The sequence below is a fragment of the Acanthamoeba castellanii genome, assembly GCF_000313135.1.
Source record: "Acanthamoeba castellanii str. Neff unplaced genomic scaffold scf7180000084758, whole genome shotgun sequence".
Lineage (NCBI taxonomy): Eukaryota > Discosea > Longamoebia > Acanthamoebidae > Acanthamoeba > Acanthamoeba castellanii.
The window spans coordinates 766574-789031 of NW_004457380.1; the positions used below are offsets into that span (position 1 = coordinate 766574).

The window sequence follows — 22458 nt, forward strand, 5'->3', positions numbered from 1 at the left end:
TCGGCCTATGTCGCGCGCGCTGAAGAAACTGAAGATGTGCGCCCACATCTCAGGCGGCAGCCGTGGTCCCGCAGGGGTCATCAGTTCCATGTCTCGTCCGTTGGTGAGAAAGGTGGTTTCTGGCTGCGGCGCAGAAGTCAACAAATGTGAACAAAACAGTCGGGCTGTCGGGCTTCCCACCTTTGCCGACATCGCTGTCGGGGCAGCCAACGTGGAGAATATGATTGGTTGATCAGATATCGGACTTCCAACTTTCTCAACCATTAAAGAGAAGAAACGTAAAGAAACGAATTTTGTTTCCAACAAACAAACAAACGAAAATGAGTGGCCTCAGCGCTGGTGCGTTGGAGCTGGCTTGACTGCCGGGGTCGCGTTTGCAGGGGAATTGCCCAAGAATCGTGATTCGAGAACAGATGTCACGAGTCCTACTAGGTGGGGAACGTCGACGACATAGTCGAAGCCGTCCGACCCTTTCATAAGACCTGATGATGGTGTGTGTCGTGTGTGCGCGCAGCCAAACACCAGTTTGTCTCTGGGTCTCACTTCTTTTGAAACGCACATTTTGCACGAGGATCGGGTACGGACCTTCTTTCGTAAAATTAGCAACCACACCGTGGTAGGCCGACCCCAGGCGCGCAGTGGTCATCATGTTCTGTTCGTAGCCTCCCACGAACTGTGTGCGGCGGCGCAGGCGTGCGTGTGTGCAGGAGGTTAGTGTGTGTGTGTGTGTGTGTGTGCGTGCGTGCGTGCGTGCGTGCGTGCGTGCGGCATGTCAAGTCTGAAGTGAAGGTGGGCTGTGACGGTGGTACCTCAACAACGTGGACTCCGGGCCTCGTCGCCGCCAGGAACACGAAACCTGTTATCGTGGTGGGTGGTGGGTGGTGGTGGGCGGCGGGCGGTACAAAACCGTGAGCTTCTGGGGCAGCGATCACTGTGGGACGCATTCATCACAGCCACGTACCGGCGCCGTGGGGTCCGATGACGAAGTCGGCCTGCGCGTACAGCGCCAACGTCTCGAGGAGCGGAGTCTTGGGGCAGTGCTCCCTGTAGTTGATCTTGATGTACCTCTCCCTCCGCTCTACCTCCGTTCGCTCATCATCGTCGGCTTCGCTCTTTTTCGCGGCGGCCTTCGTTCTTTTCAGCAGCTCGGCGGGGAAAGTGACGGCCAGCTCCAGCAGCGCGGTCTTCATCTCCTCGTGGTTGACGACGAGGCGGCCTCGCCAGTGGTCTGTCCGCACCATGACCACCATATTGACTTCGAGCGGGTGGTCTGCCACGTAGCCCGGTGCGGGCGTCGGGGCAGCCTGGGCCTGCGGGGTTGCGAGGGCCTGGGCCTGGGCCGGGGCGCCAACGCCGAAGAAGGCCTCGACCGGGCCGCGCTTGGCCGGCTCCAGCAGCGCGCTCCACGGGCGGTGGTCGGGCAGGGCCAGCAGGTTCCAGAATTGGCTGCGGATCTGCTGGGCGAACCCCAGGGCCGACGGCTCTTGGCGCGACAGATCCTGAACGTAGTAGATCACGTCGGCCTTGACGCTCACGTCCCAATCCTCACCGCCTGAAAAAATGACCCGTGACCTTCGCAACAAACACGACACACGGGCACACAACACGACACACACGGCACACGGCACACACGACACGCACGACACACACGGCACACACGGCACACAGCGATGATGAGACACACGAGGTTGATGAGAAGGAGGAAGAACGTGGGGTACTTGGAGATGCCACAGAACTGGAAGAAGCGGTCGCCGAAGCTGCCATCCCAGTTTTTGGGGTCGCTCCAGCCGTAGATGAGGATGTGGATGTCGGGGTGCTGTCGGAGGTAGGGCAGCAGGGCAAGGAGGCGGTAGTACTGGTCCTGCACCATGTGGTAGAACATGTCGTGGTGGAGGTGGTAGATGACCGCCACCTCCCGCACTTCCACCAGCTTCGGGAGCACTTTCTTCCTGTTACACGCCAAATACTACAAAAACAATAAATCAAAATAATATAAAATAAGAAATAATAATAATAATAATAAAATAAAAATAAAAGGAATAAAATAACGCACGCGCAATGTGGAATGCTTGTCAGGAATGGAATGTGGCGGTGGTGATGTGCGGCGGAGAGGTACCTCGTAGGTGGAGGGGAACCCAGCCTTGTCGCCGTCCTTGTGGAGGTGCTCCACGGCGATGGCGCAGGGGATGAAGAAGTCGCGGGAGAAGATGCTGCCGCGCGGGGTCACGAAGCCGTCCAACACGACGCCCACCTGCGGCAGGCCCGTGTTGTCGGGCACCTTGCGCAGCCGCTTGACCTCGGCCTGGTTGCCGGCCTGGGCCGCGTTCATGACCGACGGCTCCTCGTAGTGCTTGCGCACGGCCGCGACCGAGGGCACAAAGTCCGGCGGCACGTAGTGGAGGTCGTAGAGCTCGGTCAGCGCCCGGTCGGTCCAGCGCGCGCAGGCCGGGTCGAAGTGGCCGCACGTGAGCAGCTGGACGCCGTCGGCGCTGACCGCCGGCGACACCTTCCTTTCAAAGAGCCACTCGAGGCTGCGCGTCTGGTCCAACTGTGTGCGCCACCATCACCATCACCATCACATCACATTCGGAGTTACCACACCATTTTCATGTCCGGGCTGTTGACTAAGTCCACGTACGTACCCAGCGACGTGGACGAGCCGCGGCACGGAGCCGAAGGCTTTTGTCTGGGCTGCAAAGCACCTCACCAGCCAGCTGTTTGGGCAGGCCGGGTCCAGCCAAGGGAAAAGTCGTCAGCGCTCTAATCTTATCTTTCTGGGGCTTTGTAGAGGGGGGGGGGCAACTAACCTTGGCCGTGTAGTTGCGGTGGGCGGCGAGAAGGGCCTCGTGCGTGCGGTTGAGTGATGGGTACCAGGGAGCAGGCTTGGGCGGCTTTAGTGATGAAGATGAGTGGTCGTCGTCGGAGGCGTAGTAGTCGCTCAGGGAATCTCCCAGTTGCGTGTGCCAGCCATAGAACCAGGCCGAGTAGAGGAATACACTGCTGCCCAACAGCAGCACGAACAGCACCTCTGGGCGTCGGCGACGCACCCACATCGTCGTCAGGTCCTGTTCTTGCTATTGCCCCCCAAGGACGCAAGGCCAAGATAGGTTCAGATTCTCTTCTGCTCCCGAAAATCCGGCCCACTTGCCCATTGGTTCAGTTGTCATGGCCACTCTACATAGGTTAAATTTTATGCATCTCATAGTGGGTGAAGCCAATGATATTCCTGCCCACACATTCTCCAGAAGGGTTTGGTCCACACCCGCCAAGGTGGAAGAGCCCATTTCACAGAGATCAGTACATTTTTTTGCTCAAGATTGCACTGCATCTTAATCACTATCCATCAGCATTTATGACAAAAGTGAAGAAAAAAAGATCAGGTGAACAAAGAGAGAAAAAGAATGTAGTCTATTTGAGATTGAGGAGGACGACAAGCGGGTGGATGTCGGGCAGGAACTCGCGGAGGAGCTCCTTGTAGTCCTCGCGGTCGTTGCTCTCCTCCGCCCAGTACTGGCGCACGAACGCCTTCTGCTGCTTGTGCGACCACCCGCCCGTCACCGCCGCCACGACCGCCGCCAGCCGCTCCCGCAGCCGCGGGCTCAGCGCGCCCTGCAGGGCGCCGAGCGAGCGCATCGTGTCGAGCACCTCCTTGATGAGCGCGGCCAGCGCGACGGGCGCCATGTAGCGCGACTCACTGGAGGCGTCGCTGGCGTAGTTATCTGTGGTGGCAGTAGTGCACAGGCGCTCGATCACGTTGGCCAGGCCCTCGGCGGCCTCCTCCCACGGCAGCGGCGGCGACCCGGGCGCGCGGTTGCGCCAGCTGGGGTCCGGATACTTGATGCCAAAGATGTGGGCCGACCGGAGCCAGTTGGCCGGGAAGACCCGCAGCACGGCCGGGCTGACCAGGTGCGCATGGCGGAAGCCCATCAGGCCGATGGCGTTGACCATGGCCGCGCGGTACTTGTCGGACACGATGGCCGGCGAAACGCGGGCGAGGCAGGCCGACAGCGATTCGATGTGAGGCGTCATCTCCTCGGAAAAGGAGTGTAGCCATTCGTCTGTGCATGTGTGTGTGTGTGTGGTGTGTGCCGTGTGTGTCGTGTCGTGTCGTGTCGTCGACGGCAAGCGTGAGAAGATGTGAACTGCGTGTGCGTTCGAGTGTGGGTGTGTGTGGTCGTACTGATGCTCGCGAACATGTGATACCACTTGCTGGGGTCGTAGTGCGTGTGGTAGATGGCGGCCACCACGGCTGGCACCAGTTGCGGGAGTGCTCGCTGCACTGCTTCCGGATGCTTCATGGTCATGTGGTCCAATAGGTGGGACAGCTTGTGTACCGATGGGCGTTGTGACTACGACACGCACACGACGCACACGACACACACGACCAACGACGCATGGGGTGAGTGTGGCCTCTAAAGATTGTCTAAGCTCCGCGCCACGCACCTGCAGAACTGACGCGGCAAAGGCGACGATAGCGTCGGGCGAGGCAAACAGGCTCAGGTCGACATTGGCACGCTGGAGCGCATCCATCAGCCTCACCCCGCGCGCCTATAGGTCCGAACCAACCAAATCGGGGCGTGAGCTTGGCCTGCTCGAAGCGAAGAAGAAGAAGAAGAAGGCGGAAGGCAAAGCGTACGTGGTCTTCCGGTCGAGCCGAGAATCGTTCGAGCAGCTGCGTGATCGCCTCCTTGTGGCCGCCCAATCCTGTGGCTGCACGACAGGTAGCGTCATTAGGTGTGTGTGCGTGTGGTGTGTGTGGCAGTGGTGCGATGAATAAATCACCAGTGGGCTTGGGGGGGGGGTGAAGCCATACCTATACTTTTGGCGTTGTAGAGCAGGACTTCGGCCAGACACTCGAAAGTGCTGCGCAGGGTGTCGGCGTCTTGACTGGTCTCGATCAGCTCCAGGCAGAGAGGAACGACCGTCGGTATCCACACGTCCGGTGCTGCATCATCACAAGCACAAGCACAACAAACAACGTTAAAATGAAAAATTACGTTAAATGAAGCGGGCGTGTGCGGTGTAGTGATTGTGCGTGTGCGCGTGGCGTGTGCGTGTGCGACAGTGCATGCGTGTGCGGTGGTGCGCGCGACGCGGGTTGCCTGTTGTACCGACTCTGAGAGGGATGAGACCGATCATGGTTCGCACGAGCTGCTCCGCCTGGAAGATTGTAGAGGGCAAGAAGGTTAACAATAGTTAGTCGTGGTCGCGAATGTGGCCGGGCGCGAAGGAGCACGACATCGATCGATCTTACCAGAGGAGGACGCTTGCGGCAGATGGCGACCAAGCGCTCCAAGCCCTCGTCGTATGTGAGTAGGGAAAGCGAGCCCGCGCCGAAGAGCTCATTGATGCAGGAGACAGCCGCCTCGGCCACGTCCACCGGATCGTCGCTGGCGATACGCCACAATGCGTCCAACACCTCCTCAGTGTAGTCGTCCACGTCTCTCGCATACGTGCGCTCAATCGTAAGGCAGCTGACCTTTCGGATTTGTGGCTGTACACGTCACGCACGACACGCGCACACACACACACACACACACACACACACACACACACACACACACACACACACACACACACACGACAGTTAGCTAAACGCCAGCTCAGGTGTGTGGTGGAGTGCGCCAAGGGGTAACGCACGTGAGGATGGCTGAGGGAGGCGACGACCAAGGGCAAATGGCCCTCAGCCCAGGCCATGAGTTCCTCCACCGACTCCATATCGTTGTACTCCCCTTCATCTCGCGCACACTGCAGCAAAAAGAGACCGACCTCCCTGCGCGTGCGTGACACGGTTAGTGACTATAGTCATGACCAGCGGAGCCGTAGTCACGCCGATAATGGTGATGCGCGATGGTACGCTACCGTTTGCGCCAGGGCTGCTCCGGCTCCAAGTACTCGTCGACGATTCTCGCCAGCTCGGTGAAGCAGTGCGGGTACGCGGTAACGAGGACGTTGAGACAGTGAGTGGCCGCGTCGTGTGGGCGGCTCCACCACAGTTTCTGATCCGCGACCCCGAGCGCTGGTGCGCCAGTGTCACAGCGTTCGGTGTGTGGTGTGTGGTGTGTGGTGTGTGGTGTGTGTGGTGCTGTCAGTGCAGGAAATCACAGGAGGCAAGAATGAAGGGGAGGGGGAGGAACGTACTGTCGTGGATCTTGAACTCGAGCGGGTTGATTCGCTGCTGCAACTCGTGGGGCAGCACCGGCACCAACGGCTTCAACTTGTCCAGGTTGGCTCTCACGCACTTGACGCTGAGCGCCAGCAGGCTCTTGATCGCACGCGGCTTCCAAACGACGTCCACCAGCGCCCGGACCAGCCTGGGAGAGTCCGATGGGCCATGTTGGCTTGGTGAAGCGCTTCTCACGGGAATGGGCTGAGAAATGTACCACACAAGGGCTTCCGACGCATTCCTGTCCAACTCGGCGTCGTAGTAGTCAAGGCTCAATTCCAGCAACTCAGCAGCGCTGTAGACCACCTTGCGGTCTTCGTGCTTTATGAGTGGCACGACACACGACACACGACACACGACACACGCACACGGCACACGGCACGACACACCGCACGTACACACGGCACACGTGGAAACACGGGATGAGATTAGACGCGCGTGAGTCAGACGGGGAGCGAACCCCGTACCCCCAGCGCGCGCATAGCGACTTCGAACAGGTCCTGGGAATGATCGATCAGCCTGTCGAGCGACAGGGCTTGGCTCAGCGCGCTCAACGTCTGGGTCAGGATCGAGAGATGGGTTTCGTCTTTGAGCGAAGCCAGGCGTTTCTTTTGGTTGGTTGGTTGGTTGTTGGTTGGTTGGTTGAGAAACGAGACCAAGGGTCAGTCCTGGACCGCGCTCGACTCTAGCAAAGGGCAAAGGGCACGGAGTAGGTACCAGCAGCACAGCATCTGAGAGATCGTATCGGTGGCTGCATAGCAGGGGAAGGAGAGCGGTCCTCACTTGGATCTCCGGGTGATCGATCAGGTTAATGATGCTCTGCTCGAACTGTGAGACAATGAGAATAAGAATAAAAGCGTGAACAAATTCGCACTCAAGCTCGGCTGTGTTGCGTGTGTGTGTGTGTGTTGTGCGCGTGCGTACTTCATCTAACGTCTCCTGTAGTATCTCGTTAACGAAGCCGGAGCGGGGCATGCCAAGGTAGTTCAGTCCAGCTGGGTTACCACGAGTCAGCAATTTGCCACACTGCATGGAGAAATGAGAGGGAGGGGGGGAGAGAGAGAGAGAGAGAGTGGGGAGAGACCTGTGATGACGGTGGGCTTGTTGGTGGGCTGCAGCGGTGCTTGGATGCATTCCAGCACCAGCTGCACATACCGGTCTTCACCTGCATCACATCGACCGCACAGCGGTGAGAGGTTGAAACCCAGAGGGAGAAAGAAAGAAAGAGAAGAAAGAAAGAGAAGAACCAAACCTTGAGGCACCCGACGGGCGTGCGCGCAGCCCAAGGCGGAGAGGCAGCGCAGAAGGTAGGGCAGCACTTCGGCTCGCTGCGCCTGGCAGGCGCGCTTGATCCAGCTCGCCAGCTGCTCCGTGTCGGCCAGCAGATCGGTGTGTCGAGCGATGTACTCATTCGTCAACTTGGGCGAGGCGTACAAGTCGTGCATCGACGACTCGATGTGCCCCAGCACGGCGGACGCCATGAGGCACCACTCCTCCGTCCGCTCGACGTCGCCGCCTTCGTGCCGCTCGCCTGGCTGCGTCGCAGTGGTCGAGAGCCAGGCCAGGCCGGCCTGCGGGTCGTCTTGGCTGGCGAGGAAGAGCCACCGCAGCGCGCCGACCAGCCATCTCTTCGAGACCGGAGGCGGAGGCGCCCGGGCGTACCGTTGGCTCTTCTCTTCTTCTTCTTCTTCTTCCTCACCTGGCTTCTCCTCTGGCGTCTCTTTCTCCTGCTCTCCGCTGGGTCGCGGAAAGAGTTGATTCAGGAAGGAACGTGGGAGGGCCATCTTCCTCGCATCGGGTAGCGCTCTAAAGCGTTGTCGCAGGGTGGACTCCACCTCGGCGCAGGTCAAGGGCTCCAAACCCTCTTCGATCGCCATCTGATCCGCAGCAGCGCCTCCATCATCTACCAGGGGAGGCAGACCAGGCGGCAGGTGAAAGGAGAAGGCGGGAGCGCCCTCATTGTCAACAACTTGGATATAGGCCCTGTGCAGCGGGTCTTCCCAGTCGTCTTCATCCCAATCCATCTCCGTGATTGCACCACTTGTTGGTTGATTGAAAAAGGCGCGAAACCTGAAAATCGTGGCGCACTTACAATTTTCAAAGATCAGAAGATGGACAGGCAACGATTCTTGAGGGCGCAGCATTGGTTGCGCTCTCAAGGAGGGCACAGTGGCGGCAGCGGGCAGGCAGCGCCACCAGGCGGCCTGGAGGATGAAGCCAGAGGCGATGAAGCTTGGCAGATCATTTTTAGTGGACGTTGTTGTTTCCATCTCGCCGTTGAGGAAGCTCCTGCACAACCTGTCGCAACATCAGAGGTACTAGCCTCCTCTTCAAAGATTTGCATAATCTCAACAGCAACTCTCTTTTCTATGGGGCAGGAAGAGGTCGCCTCTTCCCCTTCGCCGTTACAACAGCAGGCTGGCCAGGGGGTGACCCTGCCCAGCCAGGTGCTCTACTTCGGCGGATCGTCGAAGGACCCAACAGAACTGGTAGGCCACCCGCTCCCTTGTTGTGAGGAGCACTCTGAAGTGCCGCCTCCAGCAAGCCAGCCAGTACAGCTCATCAATCACCCACCGCCCAGTCGTTCGAGTTGGGCTTGCGCACAGGGGACCGGAAGAAGGCTCACAGACCCCTGGCGATCGCCGTGTTTGATGGCGCGCCCTACAGCATGGACCTCGCCCAGGTGCGTAGCCGCGGCTCAGCCAACGACAACGACAACGCCGACGCCGACGTCGACCGCCCAAGGCCCTAACCCACCGCTGTGTGCGCCTGGCGTTGATACCCCAAAAGGTGGAGCAGCTGGTGTGCGTGGGGATGGAGGAGCATGAGCGCATGCAGGACCGTCCGCCGTTCGTGCGATTGGCCTTCCCCTGCGTCAACCTCCAGTTCTACCCCGGACCCGGCTTCGAGTGGAAGGCCGCCGTCAAGCAACTCCACAGGTCTGTTGCTCTGGCTCTCTCTCTGTGTGTGTCTGTGTGTGTGTGTGTGTGTGTGCGTGCGTGCGTGCGTGCGTGTGTGCGTGTGCGTGCGTGTGTGTGCGTGCGCGTGTGTGTGGGTGGTGTTGGTTTGGCGCGCAAGCTGCTGACCCGCAGGCGATAACGGTCACGTGCAGATGTGTCAGAAAGCTGCTGGCCACGTTTGGACCTGGCGGGGAGGCGTTGGACGTGAAAGCGAAGCCCGCGTCGGCAACCACCACAACCACCACGACAAAGCGCAGGGAAGACAAGAAGGGCAAAGAACGAAGAGAAGAAGACGAAGAAGAAGAAGAAGACGCAGAGAGGAGCGATCACGAACGACACAAAGAACGAAAGCGAAGGAGAGTAATCAAAGAGGAGGGGGAGGAGGAAGAAGAGAAAGACGAAGCGGCGGTGGACAGAGATAAGGCAGTGACGGTGCTGGAGGAGGCCAGGGCCATGTACGAGGGAGGCAGCTGGGCCGAGCTGATGGCATTTCTGCCGAACCTGAGCCAACTCGACGAGGATTCGGGCCTAGCTGAGGTGAAGCAGCTCATCGAGCGCATCGCCCACCTCATTCCGCGCCACTACGCTCGGCTCTTCCCTCCAGGTATAAACTGACGCCCTCGCGTTGCACGACACGACACGACACACACACACACACGACACACAACGCCGCGCGCATCACTTAAGTCGACAATTGTGCGACCGTGACAGACAATGGAGCACAGCTTCAGCGGTCCCGGAGAGAGAGCGCAGTTGTGATGGACGAGCTGGTACGTGTGTACCTAATCACCTCCTGTTGAAGCGATGTGGCCGTGCGAGCGCATCTGTTGATGAATATGATAATGATGTTGCGCAGGCGCGATTACACGAGCGGTGCCTGGGCGCGCATGGTGCTGCCGAAGAGGTCGCGTGCATGAAGCGGCGGCTGGCGAGGGACAAGAGCGAGCTTGAAGCCCACGTCGCCCAGGTGATGGGCCTCCTCTTCCCCCAGGTCTCTCTCTCTCTCTCTCGTGTCGTGTCTCTGTGTGTCGTGTCGTGTCGTGTGTCTTCAAACGTGTGCGCTAGGATCTCGAGTGTACGTGCATGCGTATGTGTTCGCAGAAGGGCAGGAGGGCTGGAGACAAGGTGGTTGACGCACGGCAGATTGCCCTGCTCGAGGAACTCCACCGAAAGGTACGACAAGCTACACCCTTTCTCCTTCTCCATTCTTCGCCTGCTTCATTCTTCTTCAACTTTCGTTTGCTTGTGAATTATTCGTGACAACCAGGTCGAAGACATGTGCGAAGTTGAAATGCTGCTCGAGATCCTTTCTCAACGTTGGCAGCCCTGACGATCAGCCAGCGTGGTTGTGTACAACTACCTCTTATTTCTTCAAGCCCAATGGTTGGTACAGGTGTGTGTTTTATTGTGTGTGCGCGCAAAGCGGGCTTCGTCCCACACGCAGGCCGATTCGCGACATGTCCAAGCAAGTTATTACTTCTTCTGGAGGGCGGCGAGGATCTCCAGCTTGAGCCTTTCCCGTTCCTCGGCGAGCCGCTTCTGCACCTTCTCCTCCACGAGCCGATCGATCAGCGGCATCAGCCGCGCCAGCACCGCGTCGTCCACCCCTCCGTTCTCACCCGTCGATGACGATGATGAAGAAGATGAAGAAGGCGATGGCGACGATGATGATGAGGTGGTGACGGCGGCGAGTGTGGATGAGGCGGAGGCGAGGGAGAAGGCGCCGCTTGCGGCGGCCGCGGCGGACGGCGGCCGGATGACGCTGCCCACGGGGCTGCGGCTGGCGGTCGAGGGCCGCATGTGGACGGAGCCGGTGCTGGCCGCGAGCGGCGCGGGCGGGTCGGCGGCGAGGGCCGTCGAGGAGGCCGCCACCATGCTGCCGGCCTGCGACGGCGACGCGTAGAGCGGCACCGGGTTCGGCTGCCCGGCAGGTTGCGTTCCTGGCGGCCAGTCGGAAGTGAGCAACACACGACACGCACCGCACACGACACATCACCGCACACGCACGCAGGGCGGCATACCGGGAGGATAGTTGCGGGAGGGAGGAGGGGGTCGGCCGAACGCGCGCTTGCCGACGGGCGCGGGGACACTAGTCCCGGGCGTGATGCGCTGGTTGCCCGCTTGGCCGAAGCGCGGTACCACTGGCACACCAACAAAAATTATTTTAATATTAATAAATAAAATAGGAAACAAATAAATAAATAGCAAATAGCAAATAATAATATCAAATTAATTTGGTAATTGATAAATGAGCGAGGGGACTACCAGGGCTGGTGTTGGGCCGGCCGGCGGGGCTGCCAAAGCTCGACGGTGGGTTGTAGGACGAGGGCGAGAAGGAGGAAGACGCCGTCGTCGCGCCGGTGGGCGGTGGCGACGCCGTGGCCGCGCGCGGAATGAGCGAATGTCTGCTGTTGTGCAGCGTCGGCGCCGCAATCGGCTTGCTCGCCCCGCTCGGGTCTGCGCCGGCGTTAAAATAATGACCACAAACAAACTCGCATATGTGCGTGTGCGGTGCGTGCGAGTGTCGTGTGTGCGGTGCGTGCGGTGTGAACGTGTACCGATGTTGAGCTTCTGTGAGGCGACGTTGTCTTTGACGACCATGGTGCTCCACGCGTCGCCGCCGCCGCTCTCGTCCTCGTCCTCGGTCGCTGTGTCCTCGCTCGACAGGCTGCCGGCCGCCGCCAGCTTGACCCCCTCGACGTCGTTGCGCACCACCATCGTGCTCCACATATCGCCGCTGTCATCGCCGTCGCCGTCGTCGTGGCTCAGGTCCAGCTTCCCGCCCTCGGCCTGGTCGTTGACGACCATGGTGCTCCAGGCGTCGCCGCCCTCCTCGCCGTCGTCGTTGACCACCATCGTCGCGTAGCTCTCGCCGCTGCTCGCTCCGCCGCCGCCGCTGCTGTACTGCGCTCTGTTACGCGCCAGCGCTGCACCACCAATAACCCTGTCAACCTCGTGCGTGTCGTGTGTCGTATCTGTGTGTCGTGTGTGCGGCGTGTGTGCGGTGCGGTGCGGTGCGAACCATAGTCGCCGCTGCCTTCGGCTTCGTTGTTGACGAGCATGGTGGAGAAGGCGTCGTTCGAAGATGACAGCTTTCGCCGAAGCTCCCGCTGTCCGAGGGACTCGGGAGAGGGCTGGCAAGACTGTTGGTACCCAAAATGCCCCCAGATATAGATATTTACGCCGGTATGTGTGGCATGTGTGGAATGTGCGGTGGTGTGTGCGGAATGTTATGAATGATGGATAGCTGTGTGGGATGGGTGCAGGTGGTGGGGGGGCGGTTGCACACCTTTCCGAGTCCTCGGCTTTCTCGTTCTTCTTGTCCTCTCGCACGATGATGAGATCGGCCAGTCGCTCCTTCATCACTTCCGGACCTGCACCCATTGTCCGCCCTCAGCAACCCTCACATAACACACACCCGCACGACACGACACGACACGACACGACACGACACGACACGACACGACACGACACGACACGACACGACACGACACGGTGTCGGCACGGCACGGCACGGCACGGCACGGCACGGCACACACCCGCACGCACGGCACGGCACGGCACGACACGACACGACACGACACGACCAACGACACGACACGACACGACACGGTGTCGTGGAGGAAGAAGGGCGACCTTTGGCGGTGGCGATGAACGGGTGCATGAGGAGGTCCATGGCCGTTGGCCGGGCCTCGGGGTCCTTGACCAGGCACTTGGCCACAAAATCGTTGAACTCCTTCGACCACTCCGACGGATTCTCCAACGTCGGTGGCGGCTGCACGCACCAAGACCCATCAACATCGTGTGTCGTGTGTCATGTGCGTGTCGTGTGTCATATGCGTGTGCGTGTGCGTGTCGTGTCGTGTCGTGTCGTGTGGTGAGTTAAGGATGGCGTACCTGCTGAGGGATAAGGCGCATGGCGCGGACGGGAGAGACGTCGTGGTTGGGCGGCAGGCCGTCGGCCATCTCGATGGCGGTGATGCCCAGTGACCACACGTCACACTTGGAGTTGTATCGCTGCTGCAACATCACTTCGGGCGCCTGCCAATATTGGCGCAAAGACACACATGACACACACACGACACGACACACACAATGACACACACACCACATAAGAGTGGACCATGCGCGCGCTAGCGGGAAAGCCAACGAGGCCGAGCCGCTGCGTACCATCCACAGGGGAGTGCCGATTCGCTCCTTGGCCTGCGAGTTGTGTTCGTTCATCTGCGCCGAAATACCGAAATCGGCTGTGCACCACGCACCGAACAAATGAATAAATTAATAAATAATGAAAAAACAAGTAAATTAATAAGAATGAAAAACGAATAACATAAAACAACTTATAATTAATAACAAATAGAATTATAATTGGTATATACCGATTTTGACGGCTCCGTCCGAGTCGAGGAGTATGTTGGCCGATTTGACGTCGCGGTGGATGATCTTGGTGCCGTGGAGATAGAGCAGGCCCTTGAGCGACTCGCGGCAGATGAAGGCGACCTGCTCCTCGGTGAGCGCCATCTGCGTGTCTTCGATCAGATCTCGCACCGAGCCGACCGACATGTAGTCCATCAAGATCTGGTGGCACCACCACCAACCCCACCAGGAAGAGAGTACAGTCAGCTAACCATCCACGTGGGTGTGCGTGTGCGTGTGCGGTGGCGTGCGTGCGTGCATGGTCATGAGAGCATGCACATACCCAAAGTTTGTTCTCCCGGGTGGTGGCCGTGCCATAGTATGACACCACGTTCGAATTCCTGCACTGTTTGTGGTTTTGTCGTTGTCCAACACGCAACAATTAGCTCCGAAAGAACGAACAGAGAGGGGGGGGGGCGAAGAAAAAGCGAACCTTTTTGAGGATATCGATTTCCTTCTTCAGTTCCTCGAAGTCGCCTTCGTCGTTGATTTCCTTGATCGCCAAAACGCAGCCGGTCCCCTTCTGCGTGCTCTTGTACACCGCTCCATAGGCCCTGTGTCGTTTGCGTAAATAAAACAGTATAATAAAATGAGCCTACAGTGTGTGCGACGTGTGTTGTGTGCGACGTGTGTTGTGTGCGGTGGTGCGTGTGCGGTGCGGACACTAAACAAGAGCTCAGGTGTGAGAAAGAGAAAGCGAGCGAACCCTTCGCCGAGCTTCTCTTCGATGGCGAAGTTGTCCTCGGCCACGCCCTCCCAGTTGTAATTGATGTCGACGTGCAGCATCCTCTGCACGTTGTACGGAACGCCAATGCCTGCAACCCCATACAGTTGAGATTGTGTGCGATGATGTGCGGTCGGTGCTGTGGTGCGTGTGCGGTGGTGCGTGTGCGATGATGTGCGGTGGTGCACGTGCGGTGGTGCTGTGCAGTGGTGAAAGAAAGAGATAAAGTACCGACGTCGCCGATGGTGTAGCTGCGAGCTAGGCGCTGAGAGGTCGGCGGGGCGTTCTTGGCCTTCATGATGCTCTTGAGCTTGGCCGCGGTACTCGAAGACTTGTCTCGCCGCGAGCTGCCGGACCTCTCCTTGGATTTCTTCTTCTTTCCTTTGCTATCCACTGTCGTGTGTGCGTGTGCGGCGGCGAGTGTGCGTGTGCGGCGGTGCGTGTGTCGTGTGCGTGTGCGGTGGTCAGCAGGGGAGAGGCGAGGGCTCATGAATGCGGGGCTAAGTACGTTTGAGGAGTTCGTTGAAGGATTCGAGGTGGTAGAGGATGAGCTGGTCGTTGGAGTAGTGCGTCGTGGTGAGCGGCTTCTCCTGTCGCACTCCGCCGTACAAGAAGATCTTACTCTTTGAAAACAACGCCATCGTGTGACCTGTTTCGCAACACGACACACGACACACGACACACGACACACGACACACGACACACAACGCCGCACGCACATCAGATGTGGCTTTTTGGCAAAGACGATGGCAGAGGGACAGCGTACCAGCATAGGCCGGAGGCGCCCTCGCGTTGTCCTCCCCGGGGCGGCCGAAGGTGGCCTTGGCCTCGCGCCACTTTTGCTCGTCTGCCCTCCCCCCCCCGCCCACCACAAAAGAGCGAAATCGTGAGTGCGAGCGCGAGCGTCGCGCTTCTCTCTTTCAAAGAGCGGAGAGGTACCGGCGAAGTAGATCCAGACGTCGTTGTGGTGGGTGGGCTTGGGCGCGAGTTTCTTGTTCTCGCCGCCGAAGAAGACGATGAGGGGTCCGACCCCGACGGCCGAGTGGGACGATCGAGGCGGTATCTTCCGGCTGCGGAGCCGCACCCACTTCTGACTGTCCGGCAGCGCTGCAGCCCCCAAATATACGAAAAAGATCGGTTGAATCAATTAATTAAGCCTCAATACAAAATACTATTTTACCAACGCGCAACATATAGCTATATATTTCCATTAAATATTCATGTCTCTCTAATAGTGTATCAATAATAGTGAAGGTAATAGAATTGTTTTAAGTGTACCTGGATTGAAAACGTAGAGGTCGCTGAGGGCTTCGTTGTTGTGTTCGCCGCCAAACAGATAAAGCCCGTTAAGCAGTTTGAGAGCTGAGCGAAGAACACGCCGGCGGCAGGTCAGCGCTCGCCCACAGCACACGACACACGGCACGGCACGGCACACACCGCACAACGACATACGTACTGGTGGTTGTATGGAGAAAGCGGGGTGTGGGGACGTCGCCGCCGGCGTGTTTCTCCTCCCAGACGTAGGTGTTGGTGTTGAGCATCAGCACCTTGTCCATCGTCAAATAGCTCCCGCCGAAGCCTCGTCCGCCAAACACGTACATCACGCCGCTGCGTTGGACAAACACCGCACACATGACACGCGGCACGACACGCGCCACCGCACACGCAAACGCGGCGTGAGTGAGATTTCTGGAAAGCGGAAAGCGCAACAGAGCCGAGAGCCGGGTGGTCGTGCCTCAGGTAGGCAGCCGAATGGCCGTATCGTGCCTGGGGCATGCAGCCACTCGTTTTCACCTTCTCCCACACCCACTTTTCTGCGCGGCACGAACGCACACGAATGCACACGCGCACACACGCACATACGCACACGGCCGGCAACACGCGTCGAAGTCAGTTCTGCGGTGACGGTCGCTCGAGGAGGAGTGGAGCAAGCGGTCGGGTGGGGGGGTGGGGTCGTGCCTGTGTCGAGAACGTGCAGGTCGGACAGGGCCTTCTCGCCGTCCCAGCCGCCGAAGATGATCATCTTGCTCCCGGCCATCACGCAGGAATGCTGGCTGCGGGGCGTGGGCGCGACGCCACCCACCGTGGGCTTCTCCCAACGTGACCCTACAAAAACGCGTTTGTAAGATTAAATTATTTATTAATAAATATAAAGCGTACGTGTAGTGTATCAACAAATTTATAATTAAATAAATAAACTAAAATAAATAAACAAATAATATCAGATGGCAAATTGATTTGATTGTTTGCGCGGGGGAGAATGGGAAAGAAAGAACGAAGCGCGAGTTGCGGGCCGAAGCTGAGCCTGGAGATGGAGGGCAAACCACGATCGTTGAGTAGAATGTCGTTGTAGTACTGCTTGTCGCCGTCAAATCCGCCGAAGAGGATCATCTTGCCGCCGGTGGGGGTCACCTCCAGGGTGTGCCAGGCCCGACGTGCGGGATCGACCCCCGTCTGGCGCATCAATAACCACGACATGATGGCTCAGTACCTCGAAGGTGCTCAACTCGTCGTCTTGGGGTGGGAGAGATCAACAAAGTTGTCGCTCACGGGCAACTTTAGTTTCAGCTTTTCTATTTTATTTTGCAGCTAATATCTGTTTGTACGGTCCGCGCCAAGAGGTGAAAGAGAAGATGATTTTCTTATAATTACATCACTCGCACTCCTCTTCTCCCTTGCTCCGGTATAGCCCTTTATATCTTCGTTCCCCTCCCCCCTCGTCGCTTAGTTCGCCGATTCTGTCTCGCTGTAGATGATGTTTTCATTATCGTGTAGCGGATCTGTGTCGAGTCGAGGAGGCGTCTTGAAATGCCTCCTCAGTTCTGTCTAAAGGCAGCGAATTCTCGGCGCAGATCGTCGATGAGGTCGTCCTTGAGCCTGCTCATCTCCTTCCTCAGGTGCTTCACCAGCTCCCTCTTGAAGATCTCAAGATCCTCCTTGAGCGCGGGAGGGAGCGAATCGACGCCTCGCCCCTCCTTCCTCCCACTTCCACTCCCGCTTCCAATCGAAGATGAGGAGCCCGACGAGCCGCTACCTCCTCCACCCACCAGAGAGTCCCGCCTGGCGCCGCTCGCGTACTTGTCCCTCTTCTCGCTCGCAGCGAGAACCACCGTGCCGCTGCCGCTTCTGTCGCCAGAACTGGCGGTGTTGCCCCTCTTCCTCTCGCCCGTCGATAGCATCGCGCCCAACGAGTTGGTCGAAGAGGAGGATGATGATCCGCCTCCAGAAGACGATGAACCTATCCGCGAGCCGCTGGTGGTTGACCGCGAGTTGCGGTCTCGCAGGCGGTGGTAGTTGTCCGGTTTGCGGAGATCCTCCAGCACCTCGGGTACGAGGGACGAGGCGTACTCCTTGTCCCTCTTCCTGTTCTCGCCCCCCGAGCTCGTCGAACTGTTGCCTCTCATCGACATCTTCCTTCTTCGTCTTCTTCGTCTACCTTCTTATGTCGGGTTCTTCTCGCTTCTCCTCCCTTCTCAGAGCCTCAGGATGCTGGTCGGTTGGTATCCAACTTCAACTCGCAAGAGTGTTGACCAAATGATGGGGCTCTTCGTTCGGTGTTCAAGCGACAAACTTGTAGCTTTCCCTTTTTGCACTTTCCCAATTAAAAAATTTAAACTTATCATTTCGAAACTGTTTGGAAAGTGAATGTTACCTCAAATTGTTTCGAAATAGTTCTCTCAAAATACAGTTTCGTGTGCGCCACGGAGTTGAACCAGATCATCCCTTCTGGGCACGAGTAAATCTCGTGTTGTGCGGAGTGAGGCACTAGAGGTACACCTGGCTTGAATGCTGTAACAAGCGAGCAAGGCAAGGCGAACAACTGCTCTCGGAGATCCGGCAGAATACAAAGCTCCCGGCCATTTCCGCGCTGTATAGGATATAAGACTCGAAGATGCAGTACCCCATGGCGGTTGTGGAGAAGATGCTCCACGTCGCCCCCTTCTTCTCCTGTTCGGCTCCCGTCTTCGAAAACGGCCAGGTTCGCAGGGGATGCATCCTTTCATCGTTCTTTTTTTCTCCCCAATTATTACTTCCATTATTTAAATGGAATGTATGTTGTGTGCAGATGGTGGGGAGCTGCTCGTGCGAAGGATGGAAGGGCAGCAAAGCTCTTACCGACGAGGCCGCCAGTTCCCTGCTCGGAGGAACCTCGGCCACCCAGCGCAAGATGGCCGGCAAGATGGATCGATACCAGTGCTCGGCCTGTCACCACCCGCTCATCGGTACTCATCCTCTTCCTTCTCCTTCTCCTTCCTTCTTCTCCTTCTTCTCTTTCATGTGTGCGCGCGTGGCTGGTGTGTGGGGCACGACCGCGCCAAAGAGCCCAGCCGTGATGGGTCGGTCAAAACCCCCTTTTTTCCACTGGGCATTCTCTGTTTGTTCTCCTTCCCTCGGCTTCTGCCGCCTTTCTCGTGCCATCTTCACCGCGCGAGCAGCCTGCCACTCCACCGGTCTCGCCACACGCAACACACACGCACACACTCTTGGCTCTGCCCAGGTCTTTCATTTGCTGTCGTTAGCGCTCACACAAATCCACCTGCTCATGGGCACCTCATCGCGACGAGCGCGTATCGACTTCGACTTGCCGCTCCACGTAGAGCCATAAAAAAAGACTCACCCGACTTCTTGCTTGGCGTGTGCGATGTGTGCGTGTGCGATGATGTATGTGTATGCACGAAACACAGGACACGGCGAGTTGATGCAATTGGAAGAGGGCGAACTCGAACGACGAGCCAACGTGGCGCAGCGCATCCACAAATTGATAGAGTGCCGCGCCCCAAAGCCTCGCATTACCGCCCTGCGAGAGTACTCACTACCACTCTCACACAGTCTCTCCATCACCTTTTAGTTGCTGCGATGCTCATCATCATCATTATCACCAAATCCTTCTTCATTCATTCACCCGCCAGGGAACTGTTCCTGTCACCCGCCGATGAAGCCGACGCTTCAGCCGCGGGCGAAGCCGACGCCAGCCCAGCGATGGGCCAGCCTCCCTTTGAGCAGCCTGTCATAGCACAGGTACCGCGCACATCGCCGCACACGCACACACACCGCACGCCGCACACACGGCCACAACTCACTCCCCCCTTGCGTTGCGTGGGTTGCACAGATTCTGCACAATTTTGTTTCACGAATGTACAAGGAGGGGTCGGAGGAGAAGCAAAAGGCCACACAGCTCCGGCGACTATTGGTGCGAGTCATCGACGGCCACGAGCCGGCCGCGCCCGAGGACGACGACGATTATTACGACGAGGGCTCAGGCTATCGATTGAACTATCGTAGGTAAGAAGCCTTGCTCTCTCTGTGTGTCGTGTCGTGTCGTGTCGTGTCGTGTCGTGTCGTGTGCTCTCAAGATCCGAGCAACCAACCACAACCAACCGCACAGATGGCAACAATTCTGTTTAAGTGGTGAAGAAGATGCCAATCACAAGCCGTCTAAGGTGTTTGGACGCACGATGCTACGTCAAATACTCGAGGTGAGCGCCACACCGCACACACCGCACACACACACGCGCGACACACGCGGCACACACACGCACACGCACACGGCTCACATGCCTCCCTTTGTATCCGAACGACAGGAGATCAAGGAGTCGTTAGTCAGTAATGGGCTGTTGACCAAAAAGGTCAAACCGCTCTACCCCTCCTTTATGAAAGCCCTCGAAAAGGTGCGGCCTGCCCCTCTCTCTTTTTTCCTCTTTTTTTCTTTTTCATTTTCTTTTGCTTGTCTGCGCGGTGAACCAGGGGCGAGTGCCTCTTAGATCTCACCCCAATCGTCGTTCGTCAATGCACCAACAGGAAATCAATACTTCAATCAATACTTCAGGCCTCGATGAACGTCGTACCATGTCGAGTACCGGCGCGTCGCAGCGCAAGCGAAAGATCACAGGCAACACCCGATCGCCCCCAAGGACCAAGAAGGCCCGCACGGAACGGGACGACGAAATCGACATCCTCACCGTGGGTACGCATGTCGTGTGCGCGTGTGTCGTGTGTCGTGCGCGCGCGTGTGTGTCGCGTGTATGTCATGACTTACAGCATTTTCTGCGGGAGCCAGTTGACGACGGCAAAGCGAATAAGGGACCCGTCACCGATGGACCGGTCAGGCCAGATGGCTACGACGACATTGAAAACGACGAAGCCGGCCAAGACAACAACAGTACCAACAACAACCATGGGCTGGACGATGGGTACGACGAAGAGGAGGACGAGGGGCTGGAGCCCGGCCGCAGCATGTCCATGGACGAGGTGCGCATGCTGGTGCCCACCCCGGCGAGCGACCACGTACTGCTGGGACCCGAGACCGGCATGGACGACATGGGGTACTGCACCGCACACATACCGCGCACACCGCACACGCACGCAGCACACACCGCGCACACCGCACACGCACACCGCACACGCACACAGCACACATCGCACACACGCTGATGACCGCGCGATGGAACAAATTTAGGTCGAGAGATGAGATGGCAAAGACCGAGGAGAAGATGGGGACGATCGGCTTCCAGATCGTGCGGAACGACGGCACGCGGCGGAGCCTGCTGTGGCTGGCCGACCTGCGCAACGTCTTCTCCACCCAGCTCCCGAAGATGCCGCGCGAATACATCGCACGACTCGTCTTTGACACGTACGCGCTCCCGCGACACGCGACACGACACACGCGACACGCGACGCGACACGCACGGCTTAGGCGTGTGGTGTGGCGGCAGGTACCACAAGTCGCTGGTGTTGGTGAAGCAGGGCCAGGTGATCGGAGGGATCACCTTCCGGCCGTTCCCGGAGCAGAACTTCCTCGAGATCGCCTTCTGCGCCATCTCATCGGGCGAGCAAGTCAAGGTCCGCAACGCTCCCCGCATCCCCCGATTGAGCTGCCAACTCAGCGTGTGCCATGCGCGCGTGTGTCGTGTGTGTCGTGTGTGTGTGTGTGTGCGCGCGCGCGCGCGGTGTGTGTCGTGTGCGTGTCGTGCGGATGAACAGGGATACGGCACCCATTTGATGAACCACCTGAAGGACTGGGCGAGGCAGCAAGGGACGCTGCACATGCTCACCTACGCCGATAACTACGCCATCGGCTACTTCAAGAAGCAGGCACGACGCACCTTCCAACACACACACACGACACACACACACACACACACACACACACGACACACACGACACACGACACACGCTCGCTTACATCTTTGTGGAAACAGGGGTTCACGCTATCAGTGACGCTGGCGAAGAAGTACTGGCAGGGCTACATCAAAGACTACGAGGGCGCGTCTCCGATGGAGTGCGTGGTGCACCCGGGCGTGTCCTACGTCGACATCCCCAACATCGTCCGCCGCCAGAAGGAGGTAACTCCCCTCCGCGCGTGTCGTGTCGTGTCGTGTGCGTGCGGTGCGTGTCGTGTGCGTGCGGTACGCTGAACGTGTTGTTGACACGCGTCTCGTGCCCTAGTGCGTGATGGCGTGCATGAAGGAGCGGTACGGCGGCTTCGGTCGGGTGTATGCGGGCCTGCAGTGCTTCAAGAAGGGCCGCCGCATACCGATCTCGCACATCCCCGGCATCGAGCGGACGTCGCACGGCGCCCTGCGGCCGCCCACGGCCAGCGTGCGCGAGGAGCGCGAGTCGATGGAGTCGCTGCAGGTGGTCTTCCGCGACGTGCTGCGTTCGATCAAGGAGCACCCCTCGGCCTGGCCCTTCCTCCAGCCGGTCGACAAGAACGAAGTCTGGGACTACTACGACATCATACGCGACCCCATCGGTACCCCTCCTCCTTTATTTAACAAAAAACATTCCTTTATTAATATTTTATTTATATTTATACATTATTTATTATATTATTATTTGTTTGTGTAGATTTGGAGACGATGGAGAAGCGACTCGACACGGGCCAGTTCTACATCACGCGAGAGATCTTCATCGCCGATCTGCGTCGCATGTGCCAGAACTGCCGACGATACAACGGACCCAACAACGTCTACTACGACTGCGCGGAGACGATCGACCGGTTCGTGGAGGAGGTCTTCTCGGCTCCGCTCGGGCACTGGGAGAGGCCCAGGACACGCAAGAGCGCCAAGCCCCTCCTCCCCTGACTGAGCATGTCGCCGGATCGGCCAAGAGAAGAACATAAAAGTAAATAGCGTATCGTACTTCGTATATCATAGCATATATCGTTTCATTTATCATAGCATAGCAATAAC

The 22458-nt window shown here is 58.2% G+C and overlaps 6 protein-coding genes across 6 annotated transcripts; 2 read left to right on the forward strand and 4 right to left on the reverse strand.

Moving 5' to 3' along the window:
* Window positions 1-330: 330 nt before the first annotated feature.
* Window positions 331-3053, reverse strand: ACA1_219670 (uncharacterized protein; the record flags this gene model as incomplete). The annotated part of the gene is made up of 8 exons (XM_004337206.1): window positions 331-470; window positions 586-673; window positions 810-856; window positions 962-1572; window positions 1683-1966; window positions 2117-2548; window positions 2639-2686; window positions 2808-3053. The coding sequence occupies 8 exons, from the start codon at window positions 3051-3053 to the stop codon at window positions 331-333; spliced, it is 1896 nt and encodes a 631-aa protein (XP_004337254.1).
* Window positions 3054-3408: 355 nt separating this feature from the next.
* Window positions 3409-8190, reverse strand: ACA1_219680 (HEAT repeat domain containing protein; the record flags this gene model as incomplete). The annotated part of the gene is made up of 15 exons (XM_004337207.1): window positions 3409-4058; window positions 4181-4349; window positions 4444-4548; window positions 4637-4704; window positions 4814-4945; window positions 5112-5160; window positions 5255-5494; window positions 5641-5773; window positions 5863-6019; window positions 6142-6487; window positions 6634-6723; window positions 6884-6994; window positions 7091-7161; window positions 7251-7331; window positions 7419-8190. 15 exons carry the CDS (start codon window positions 8188-8190, stop codon window positions 3409-3411), a joined length of 3174 nt encoding a protein of 1057 aa, XP_004337255.1.
* A 790-nt stretch (window positions 8191-8980) lies between these two features.
* On the forward strand, window positions 8981-10386 carry ACA1_219690 (uncharacterized protein; the record flags this gene model as incomplete). Its single annotated transcript, XM_004337208.1, has 5 exons — window positions 8981-9105; window positions 9279-9730; window positions 9838-9896; window positions 9983-10117; window positions 10228-10386. The coding sequence occupies 5 exons, from the start codon at window positions 8981-8983 to the stop codon at window positions 10384-10386; spliced, it is 930 nt and encodes a 309-aa protein (XP_004337256.1).
* Window positions 10387-10599: 213 nt separating this feature from the next.
* ACA1_219700 (protein kinase domain containing protein) lies at window positions 10600-16744 on the reverse strand (the record flags this gene model as incomplete). Its single annotated transcript, XM_004337209.1, is given in 22 exon segments — window positions 10600-11066; window positions 11148-11267; window positions 11392-11583; window positions 11685-12053; window positions 12149-12236; window positions 12250-12269; window positions 12414-12500; window positions 12763-12901; window positions 13024-13167; window positions 13297-13350; window positions 13516-13704; window positions 13976-14096; window positions 14249-14357; window positions 14498-14659; window positions 14775-14915; window positions 15033-15113; window positions 15206-15373; window positions 15545-15628; window positions 15723-15874; window positions 15930-16075; window positions 16239-16372; window positions 16591-16744. 22 exon segments carry the CDS (start codon window positions 16742-16744, stop codon window positions 10600-10602), a joined length of 3321 nt encoding a protein of 1106 aa, XP_004337257.1.
* A 338-nt stretch (window positions 16745-17082) lies between these two features.
* Window positions 17083-17676, reverse strand: ACA1_219710 (uncharacterized protein; the record flags this gene model as incomplete). Its single annotated transcript, XM_004337210.1, has 1 exon — window positions 17083-17676. One exon carries the CDS (start codon window positions 17674-17676, stop codon window positions 17083-17085), a length of 594 nt encoding a protein of 197 aa, XP_004337258.1.
* A 484-nt stretch (window positions 17677-18160) lies between these two features.
* On the forward strand, window positions 18161-22350 carry ACA1_219720 (bromodomain domain containing protein; the record flags this gene model as incomplete). Its single annotated transcript, XM_004337211.1, has 15 exons — window positions 18161-18245; window positions 18358-18489; window positions 18952-19072; window positions 19177-19285; window positions 19377-19549; window positions 19653-19709; window positions 19872-19935; window positions 20138-20231; window positions 20325-20589; window positions 20724-20897; window positions 20980-21106; window positions 21248-21358; window positions 21466-21609; window positions 21713-22019; window positions 22115-22350. Coding segments are annotated over 15 exons (2199 nt in total), but the record flags the coding sequence as incomplete, so codon positions are not given.
* Window positions 22351-22458: the final 108 nt, after the last annotated feature.